Genomic DNA, 10,408 nt, shown 5'->3' on the forward strand with positions numbered 1-10,408 from the left:
TGACCCAGTAGAAGGAGTGCCTAGCAGTGTTCAGTGTCTTATCTCTGCCTGAGTGGCCTCCCATTGCACTGTCGTGCAATATGTGTAGGACCTTGGGAACTTGGACTCTGGGAACGACAGTTTCTTCCCTGTCATTAGTGGTTCTCCTTATGATTCCGTCGACCAGTTTGAGTTCGTCTACAGGGACAGGTGGTCGGGAGTGTAGGGGAGTTCTTGAAAGGAGATGCTGTTTTATTTGAGACCATGTCGGGTCATTGTCTGTTTCATTTCTAAGTTCTTGCATCGGAATGCATGTTGTTTGTGTTAGTGATGAGACGTGAGTTTGTCTGCTTAAAGAGTCAGCTACTATGTTAGCTTTTCCCGCTAGATATGTTATTATTGGATCGAAGTCCAATAGGGTGGTTTTCCACCTGGCAATTCTGCCATGTAAGTCTTTAGTGTTAAAGAGGTAGACTAGGGGTTGATGGTCTGTAAAGATTGTAATCTTATACCCTAGTATAAGGTATTTAAAATGTTTCAAGCCCCATATCAATGCAAGTCCTTCTTTGTGGGTAGTTGAATAGTTACTTTCAGGCTTATTCAGTACTCTACTTGCGTAGGCTATGGGGTGCTCTTTCCCGTTTTCATCTTTCTGCTGTAAGACTGCGCCTATTCCTTTAGAGGAGGCGTCGGTGTAAAGAAGGAATTCTTTCTTCATGTCAGGAAAGGTAAAGACAGGGGCTGTGGTAAGAACATGTTTAAGGGTGTTGAAACTTGTCTGTTCCTCTTCAGACCATTTGAAAGGCTCGCCTTCTCTTGTGAATTTGGTGAGAGGGGATGCAATTTCTGCAAATTTGTGTATGAAATGTCTATAGTAAGATGCTAGTCCTACGAAACTTCTAGTTTCATCTGCGTTTCTGGGGGTTGGGAATTTGTTTATGGTATCTATCTTATCTGTGGTGGTATGGATGCCTTGGCTATCTACCTTATGGCCTAGGAAGGTGAGTTCCGTCTGTAGGAATTTACACTTTCCTAGTTAGATTTTCAATCCTGTGTTTTTGAGTCTTTTTAGGACAATCTCTAGTGTGTGAAGGTGGTCAGTTTGTGTGGGACTATAGATGATGAGGTCGTCTAAGTAGACGAATAATGAGATTCCTATCATGTCGCTGAAAATGCGGGTCATCAACCTTTGTTGGGTTGAGGGGGCATTCTTAAGGCCAAAGGGCATACGCTCGAAATGGAAATGTCCCTGGTCAGTGGAGAATGCAGTTACGGGTTTAGATTCATCGGTGAGCTCGACCTGCCAGAAGTCTGACTTAAGGTCAATTGTGGAAAAAACTGAATTTCCAATACCGATGGTTTGTAAGACATCTTGCATGGCGGGGAGGGGGTGTGGGTCAGATTGAGTTAGGTTGTTGACTTTCCTAAAGTCAACAACAGGGCGTAAAGTTCCGTCTTTCTTTGGGACTAGGAAGAGGGGACTGTTCCACGGACTTTGGGAGTGAGAAATTACGCCTTGGTGTAACATCTCGTGTACACTGTTGTTGACTTGTGTTTTCCTACTGTGGGGTATGCGGTAAGCGGGGGTGTATGAGGGGGGGGTGTTGGGGGGAATTTGGATGTGATGTTTGATTATATCACATTTGCCTAAGGGTTCGCCTTCTAAGGCGATAGCCGATCTATTCCTTTGTAGGAGGGTCAGTAGCTTGTCATTCATCTCTCCGTTTGCTGATGTTGTGATTTGGTTGGGGTGGATAGGGGTGAGAGTTTGTGGTGGTCTTACAGTGTTGATGTGTTGTGGGAGTGGTTCCTGGATTGGGGAATTATGGAGATGGACTGAACAAATGTTTGTGTTCTTCCTGATTTTGCGGTGTTGATCGGAGAGATTTGTTAACATAGCTAGGGTGTGTTTATTTTCTGATATTATATCCCAGGAGGACTCCAAGGTTATGTTATTTATTCTTGACGTATCTGGGTCAATTATGACATCCTGGTGTTCTATTGCTCCGGGTATGTATAGTGGAACTGTTATTGAATGTCTAGGGGGTATGATGACTGGGATAGACATCAGTGCTTTTGAGGTGACATAAGGTGGTGGACGGAATGAGTAGCTCTTAGTTGGAGAGGGTTTATTTAAGCTAGATAGATATGAAAGAGGTTGTGTGTCTGGGTCGGGTGTTTCAGGAAGGGTTGACTCATTACTTTCATCTCGGAAGGAGATTTTGTTGGTATCTAAGTTGATGATCGACTTCCAGTCTCGTAGGGACTTTAAACCTATTATACCTTGTTGGTCGAGACTCCATTCATCAGCTAAGTGGAAGGATGTGAAACCTACTTGGGAATTGTTTACCTCTGTGTTTAAATCAATCATATCGTGAAGTGATATGTTAGATCCTTCTATCAATAGACCTTCCGTATTTGAATACTGGATTTGGGGTGGGTCATTTAGTGCTTCGTAGAGAGCTCTAGGGATGAGGTTTAGGTTTGTTCCTGTGTCAACCATCATGTCAACAGTAATTTGATCTAACTTCACCTTTAGGGTGACATAGTTGTGTGGTGTGTCGGATGTTCCTATGGTGGTCTGGTGCGTGAGGCTGGTGCACGTTCCCCCAATCGGTGTTGAGTTGTATGTGTTGTGTGGGAGGAAGGTGTTTGTCGAGGTGTGGTGACTTGTTTGTTTGTTCTCTGATGTGGTTGTGGTTGTGATTTTTGTTGAGAACACTCTTCGTTGGAGTGAGTTGTGGTTTTGTGTAGGTTGCAGTATTTGCCTGGTTGTGTTGGTTTTGACATGGTGGGAGGTCTAGGGGTGGGTGGGAGTTGTTTGGTTTGCTGTTGAGCTCTACATTGGGAATCAGTGTGGGAGGTACCATGAATTGAGCAAGGGGTAGCGCGGTGTTGTACCTGTGGGTGTTGGTATTGTTGCGCTCTACACTGAGAATCAGTGTGGGAGGTAGTTCCATGAATTGAGCAAGGGGTGGCGCGGTGTTGTACCTGTGGTTGTTGGTATTGTTGCGCTCTACATTGAGAATCAGTGTGGAAAGTAGTTCCATGAACTGAGCAAGGGGTGGCGCGGTGTTGTGCTTGCATTTGTTGTTTCTGTATGCAGTCTCTGGTGTTGTGACTTGTTGAAAGATGGTAGGAACACCAGTTAGATGGTTGCGCTAGATTGGGGCTAGGGGGCTGTTGTGATTGAAGGCTATTTAGTCTAGCAAAATGGTGCTGGTCAGAGAGGGAGATGTTGCAAGCGTTGGTGATGTCTAAGATGTAAGTATAAGCTAATGGGTTACTAGTGTTTAAATCCCTTTTTGCGGCTTCTCTTTGGCACTTTGGAGGGAGTTGGGAAAGATAGAGACCTATCTCTAGTAATGAGCATAGGTTTTCCAAGGTCATAACCTTTTTACCTGTGATGGTGTCTGTGTAAGTCCATGGGCTATTGTTGTACAGATTTTCCCTAATTTCTTTAATTGTGTTTGCAACATTATCTTTAACGTTGCTTTGTTTTTGAACTCTAGTATTATTTAGAAATGTGAGGATAAAACTAATGTTATTTGTTTGTTTGCTTTGAAAGACATTTAACAGATGTTGCTTATAATTGCTATATGTGATCCCTGTGGCTATCAAACTATCTAGCATCCGAGCCGTGGACCTATGTTCGTCCGATGCTTCTATTTTCTGGCGGCATAGATTTATCTTATCTAAGTCAGAGTAGTTTTTTTTTTTTTTTTTTTTTTTTAAGAAAAGATCACATGCTGTCAGGAAGTCTGTGATGGAGAGTCCGCTAGCTTGAGAGAAGGTTGGAATTTCGGTTAGAGGGGTAATGGTTTGGTAGTTATTAATTATTGTAGGTTGAAGTTGTGGGTTAGGATGTTGTGATGAGTTTGGGGCAAGATTAGGTGGTGGTTGGGGGTGTGGTGTGGAGGTGGGTTGACCAGATGGGAAGTTGGGAGAAGGGAAGGCAAAGTACTCGTATGCATGGTTTGTGGGGATTAGGGGTGGTTGCATGGGAAGCAGGGGAGTTGGGGTGTGGGGAGGTGGTTGTTGAGGGTTTAGTTGGTGAGGGTCGACATGAGAGGGAATTTGGGGTTGCGGAGAGGTGTGGGGTTGTTGTTGTTGAGGGTCTAGGTGAGGGGGAATTTGGGGTTGTGATGGAGTGTGGGGGGGTTGTTATTGAGGATCTAGTTGAGGGGTAACTTGAAGTTGTGGTGTGGAGTGAGGGAGGGGGTTGGGCAAGTGTTGTAGTTGGAAGGGGTTAAAAGGGTCTTCTCGTGAGTGGTCATGGTGAAGGGGTATGTGGTCATAGTATTCCTCAGGAAGTATTTGAGAATCTGCCTTAGTCGTGTCATGGTCTTGGTCTTGAGAGGGTTTATCTTCTTTAGATGAGGTAAGAATTCCTTGAAGTAAATTTCTGACCTTGGCTCTCGTACCTGTAGCCATGTTAGTGTCTAACTAGAGATGCATGTATGACTTAACAGGTATAGAAAGTAGTTAGGTGAGATAGGAGGTCTAAGTTGAAATAGTTAAATTAGAAATATTTGGTATACATTATCTAAGGGGTAGTATGTTATGGTTAGATAAAAGGGGGGTATAGGGTTTCAATGGGTATACAATGGTATAATTGCAACAAAAAATGTAATTACATATAGTTAAAAAATATATAAGTTATTGTAAAAGGTAAAAAGATATACAATATAAATGGGCATATATGATATTGGGAAGAAAAAGGTAATATTTGATATTGGCAAGAAAAAAGTAATGTGATTATACAGGTTATTGTAAAAGTTGAAAATATATTATTCTAAATAATAAATTGGGAAGGTACAAGATAGAAGTATGCAAAAATTTTTTTTAACTTAATTATGTAACTTAATTATGTAACTTAGTTTTGTAAAATGATATTTTTGTTTGAATTATTAAATCACTAGAGACTGAATTATTAATCAAAGAAGGAAAAATTAAGTTAAGCTATCGTTAATTATTGGTGATATGAAGGTGAAAGTGAATCTTACAAGATTGTCTATATAATGAACATTAGAATACCTTGAAAGGTATGATTGTGTTTAGGTGTATCGACGTATGTGCAAGTCCGTCAGGTGTGGCTGTGGCGGCCCATAGACTTGTTTGTCCTTACGTACGAAGATTTGGGAAGGTCTCCTTGGTAGTAGGATAGGTGGTAGTTATAAGAGTTCAGTGGTGTGCAATTACCTCCAGGTGAGGAAGCTTGCGGGGGGGTGCCTCATTGACTAAAGTCGTGTGGTGTAGGTGCGTCAGCACTTATCGTTCTCGGGTGAGGACGGAGTGAGTGACGGGAAGTGACTGGACACGGCGCTGTGTAGAGAGAAGAGGCTCTTGGAGGGCAGTCAGAACTTGTTATTGGTGATAGGTGATATATTGTTTGGAGCTCACTGCCACCAGGTGGTTTGAAATCTAAATTTCACCACCGAATCGAAGACTGTGATGGTTTGAGTTGGTATCGACGTCTTGAAGGGAGCGGTTGGTGGAGGATGGTGTAGAGGGGTGCGTGTGTGTGACGAGATCTTTGCGGTGAGGAGGCCTTGATATCCTTTCTTCTGGTAGGCGTGGCTTGAATGGCTGACGATTTCATTCGGTTTTCTTCTCTTGAGACGTGGGAGCGAACACCGCTGCCGCCATTTAATGTATCCTCAACTGGTGTTGAGTAAATACATAACACAGAACTTAAGGTGGCAACACCAAACTCAATGTAACATCTTTTTCGTTTATTAGATATTTCTTCTATATTTTACACAATGTCAATCACTTCTTGAAATATGGGTAAATGTTTGATACATTAAGCACTATCATTTTGTTAGTGTCTATCTCTCAAGATATTAGTTCCAAGCTATCTGAATGTCACTTCGTTTATATACCACACTGCACTATTTTAATGTTTCTGTACGTATCATCGGACCGACTGGTTCTGCTCTGGAGCATCGACTTTTTGTTCGTCGGAAGTGCTGACACAGCAAAAATAGGAGGTGCTGGTAAATGTTTTAATAAGGGTTTTTAATGGGAATGTTTGGTTTCCCGCAAATAAACTATCATGTTCTTAATTACTAGCTATATGTTATTTACAGTATATAATATTTCCAGGGGGGAAGGGTTCATTATTATTTGGTTGTCGTGTGTCTTGTGAGTTAGAGGTTGACTGCACTTATGAGTATGTTCGTGTGTGTGTGTGTATCGGTTGCTTGTGGTGGTGCTGGTCACACGGGCAGGAAGTGCTGTGTCGGCAACCGCCCAGTCAGCGAAAGTGGTGCCGGACAGTCGGGTGGACCAGTGAGTGAGTGAGGGAGTGAGTGGGGTGAGTGAGTGTGTGAGTGATATTACTCATCATGTATATGGTGGCGTATACAAAAGAACAGAGAAGACACACACACACACACACACACACACACACACACACACACACACACACACACACACACACACACACACACACACACACACACACACACACACACACACACACACACACACACTGCAAGGATTCGAACCTTTGCTTTAGCGACTACTTATTATGTAACAAAGATTATATATATATATATATATATATATATATATATATATATATATATATATACTCTCTCTCCCTTACTCCGGTGGTGGTCGGGCCAATTGCTGACCCCTCACCGCTAGCACCAAATGCCTCCAGACTCTACGGTCCTGTGCCACTGTCATCCAATCCCAGACATCTACTCCAGCCCCTTCTAGGTCCTCCCTCACGTTGTCCATCCATCTTCTGCGTGGTCTTCCTGGGAAACGTCTTCCTCCTACCATCCCATCCATCATCACCCTCATTGGTATTCTTTCTTGTTCCATTCTTGCAATGTGGCCGGCATACTGCAGTCGCCTCGACTTTATGATATTCATGATATTTATTTGGCCTGATGTTTCCCTAAGCTCTTCATTATGCCGCCTTCTCCAATCTTGGTCTAGTTCGTCGAATACTGGGCCCAAAATTTTCCTAAGTACACTGTTCTCAAATACAAAAAGATTTTTTTTTCCATTTTCTTAGTCAGGCTCTAGGCTTCGCATCCATATAATAGAATTAGTTTTATTATTGTATCATATACTCTTAGTTTGGTCTTTGTTGATATGCTCCTTCTTCCCAGTGTATTTTGGAGGCTGTAATAACATCGGTTGGCTGATGCAATTCTTGATTTTATTTCAGTGTCCACTAGGTTTTCGTCTGTTACAATTGATCTAAGGTACTTGAAGTTTCTGCATACTTCATATCTCACACCATTGATGTTAATATGTTCTTCATATATATATATATATATATATATATATATATATACATACATATACAGATAACTTTACTTATCTTGGAAACTCTTATATTCTTGTATAAACCAATACTAGGTCAAGTATCAATGCCTGATGGGTATTACTAGCATATATCAGAATTAGCTATCATGACGTGAGTCGTGTTGGTATCTTATCCCACATTAGGCCTATCATATCCATTGCATTAAGATCTAATGTTACATTATCAGGTGCCTCCATTACATTCTTTCACATTTTTTTTAACATATTTCTTTTTCTTTTCGCAATGCTGGTGGTGTAGATATATATTGAGATTTTATGTTATGTTTATTTGATAGCAATGCTGATATTTGTGGTAATGATATAATGTATACCCCGGTTTTAGAACTGGTTATGAGTGTGTGTGTATGTATACTGTACATACATATATGTATATACATATATATACATATGTATATATATATGTATATATATACACATATATATATATACATACATATACATATGCATATACATATACATATACATATACATATACATATACATATACATATACATATACATATACATACACATATACATACTTGTACGTATACATATATACATACATATCTATATATGTGTAAACAGATGTATATATATGTATATATATATATATATGTATATGTATATGTATATGTATATGTATATGTATAGTATATGTATATGTATATGTATATGTATATGTATATGTATATGTATAAGTGTATGTGTATGTGTATGTGTATGTGTATGTATATGTATATGTATACATATATGTATATGTATATGTATATGTATATGTATATGTATGTGTATATGTATATGTATATGTGTATATATATATGTATATATACATATATATATATATATATATATATATATATATATTGTCGGAAAATTTTAAAGACTGGACGTTTCGAACCCTGTCCGGGGTTCGTCTTCAAGGTCCTTTCCAAAGGTTTAAATTTTAACATACAAGGGGGGAGTAAGAGCAGAGATGTTCCTGGCAGCGGCTGAATCTGGAGTGAACATTATGGGTTGTAGGTAGGATGAGAAGCAGAACACTAGAATGCGCATAGTTGGTGCGTTCAACAGACCAACGAGGGGACAGAATCTTTCCACGGAGGAGGCCAAAGCTCTGGCAGGTTTACGCAAGGACAGCTCGATCGTCATACTTTCGAGTGACAAGGGACGATCTACTGTAGTGTTGGATAAGAGTGAGTACGAGTTTAAAGCGGTGACACTACTCCAGAACACTAACACCTATGAGGTTGTTAACGTAGACCCGACGCCGAAGCTGCAGCTGAAGGTGGAGGGAGAGCTTAAGAAGTTGAAGGAATCGAGGGTAATTTCGGAAAGGGAATGGATGGTGATGAAACCTGGAGACTCGGTTCTACCTGAGATGTATGGTCTACCGAAGATTCATAAGAAAGGGGTTCCTTTAAGACCGATCAGTGCCTTCAGAGGTTCCCCTACTTACAACTTGGCTAAGGTCTTAGCTAAAACGACTAAGGCCCTTGGTGGAGAAGTCAGAACGAATGCTAAAGAATTCGACAGATTTTGTTGGTAGATTTCGAAGAATAAGCTTAGAAGAGGGAAATATTTTGGTTTCTTTTGATGTTAAATCTATGTTCACTTCTCTGCCATAGGACTTGTTGAAGCAGGCAGCGCTTTCCAAGATTGAAGGGTCGGAGGAGTTCCGAGACAATGAAAAACTGTCTACAGAGGAGCTCGTGAGTTTAGTCAACTTGTGCTTGGATTCGACCTTCTTCAGTTTTAGGGAGAAGGTTTAACACAAGAGGATTGGAACCCCTATGGGATCCCCGATTTCTGTGATCTTGGCAGAGATGGCTATGCAGGAGTTTGAGGAAAAGATGTTGGTTGCGGCACCTGTAACTTTGAAAACGTGGGTGAGATATGTAGATGATGTATTCGTGATTATAAAGGAAGGGGAGGTTGATTGCTTCCTCAACTTCTTGAATGGGAGGAACGAAGCCATCCAGTTTGAAATGGAGAGGAAAGTGAAAGGACAGTTGCCGTTCCTGGATGTCCTGGTATAAAGATGTGGGACCAGTTTGACTAGAGGAGTGGTTAGAAAAGACACTCATACAGACAGGCTCTTGGATTATGACAGTTGCCACCCGGTGGAGCATAAGAAGAGTGTGGTGAGGACGTTGTGGTTAAGAGCGGGGAATTTGTGCTCGACCGATGGTAACTTGAGAGAAGAGAGGAAAGACTTGGAGAAGGTCTTTGCGGACAATGGGTACCCCAAATCAGTCATTAGAAGATGGACCATAGCGCAGGGAAGAAAAAGAGCAGCGGACACTAGACAGACGGTAACAAGAAAAGTTACTTTACCATACGTAAAAGGGGATTCTGAAATGGTTGCAAGATTATTGAGGAAGCACGAGATAGAGATACGTCACAAGCTCGCCAATACACTACATTGGGCTTTGATGAAGGTGAAAGATACGAAGGTGGAAGAGAACAAGACGGGAGTTGTGTATGACATTGGTTGCGGCAATTGTAGTACTCGCTACATAGGAGAGACGGGTAAGAAACTATCGACGAGAATTAAAGGGTATCAGCGTGCTTTTATGTCGGGACTGTGATATTTGATATTTTTGTTCTTTTGCTCTTTTTATCTCGGTAGTTCCATTTTATGACAGTTTTTACAAAATTTGTAATTAATTTCTTTTACGTCATTCAGAGTTGGTTGCTTTTGTTTTTCGTTTTGATTTGTATCGTACCTATAGAGTGCAGTGTTATTTTGTCGGGTATGTGATAGTTGGTTCTTTTTGTTCTTTTTGCTCCATCTTTTTTGTTTCGGTGGACACTATACAAACTGCGTAATTATATTCTTTATATCATTCAGAATTGGTTTTGTTTTGTTTTATTATTTTGATTTGTATGGTAGCTATAGAGTGCAGTGTTATTTTGTCGGGTTTGTACTATTTGGTTCTTTATGTTCTTTTGTTCTTTTATTTCGGTGGTTTCATGTTTATGCAAACCTTGTAATTAATTTCTACATGTAATTCAGAACACGATTTAGTTTTGTTTTTGTTATAATTTGTATTGTAGCTACAGAGGAGCGAATGACAGGAAGGACCGTAGGAGTGAT

General features: G+C 40.6%; 2 protein-coding genes across 2 annotated transcripts; both read left to right on the forward strand.

The window, feature by feature from the left end:
- Nucleotides 1-8,356: 8,356 nt before the first annotated feature.
- Nucleotides 8,357-9,080, forward strand: LOC143018097 (uncharacterized). The gene is made up of 2 exons (XM_076173211.1): nt 8,357-8,815; nt 8,937-9,080. Exons 1-2 carry the CDS (start codon nt 8,357-8,359, stop codon nt 9,078-9,080), a joined length of 603 nt encoding a protein of 200 aa, XP_076029326.1.
- Nucleotides 9,081-9,101: 21 nt separating this feature from the next.
- LOC143018098 (uncharacterized) lies at nt 9,102-9,899 on the forward strand. The gene is made up of 2 exons (XM_076173212.1): nt 9,102-9,193; nt 9,350-9,899. The coding sequence occupies exons 1-2, from the start codon at nt 9,102-9,104 to the stop codon at nt 9,897-9,899; spliced, it is 642 nt and encodes a 213-aa protein (XP_076029327.1).
- The last annotated feature ends 509 nt before the right edge of the window (nt 9,900-10,408 follow it).

Source organism: Oratosquilla oratoria, chromosome 34 (assembly GCF_046742065.1).
Source record: "Oratosquilla oratoria isolate Oo_2021 chromosome 34, ASM4674206v1, whole genome shotgun sequence".
NCBI lineage: Eukaryota > Metazoa > Arthropoda > Malacostraca > Stomatopoda > Squillidae > Oratosquilla > Oratosquilla oratoria.

Excerpts from the sequence above, each read along its gene's own strand:
- LOC143018097 (XM_076173211.1), top strand. The coding sequence starts at position 8,357 with ATGCGCATAGTTGGTGCGTTCAACAGACCAACGAGGGGACAGAATCTT. Across the intron at positions 8,816-8,936 it reads CTAAGGCCCTTGGTGGAGAA|GACTTGTTGAAGCAGGCAGC; the intron begins GTCAGAACGAAT and ends TCTCTGCCATAG.
- LOC143018098 (XM_076173212.1), top strand. The coding sequence starts at position 9,102 with ATGGGATCCCCGATTTCTGTGATCTTGGCAGAGATGGCTATGCAGGAG. Across the intron at positions 9,194-9,349 it reads GCACCTGTAACTTTGAAAAC|ATGTGGGACCAGTTTGACTA; the intron begins GTGGGTGAGATA and ends CCTGGTATAAAG.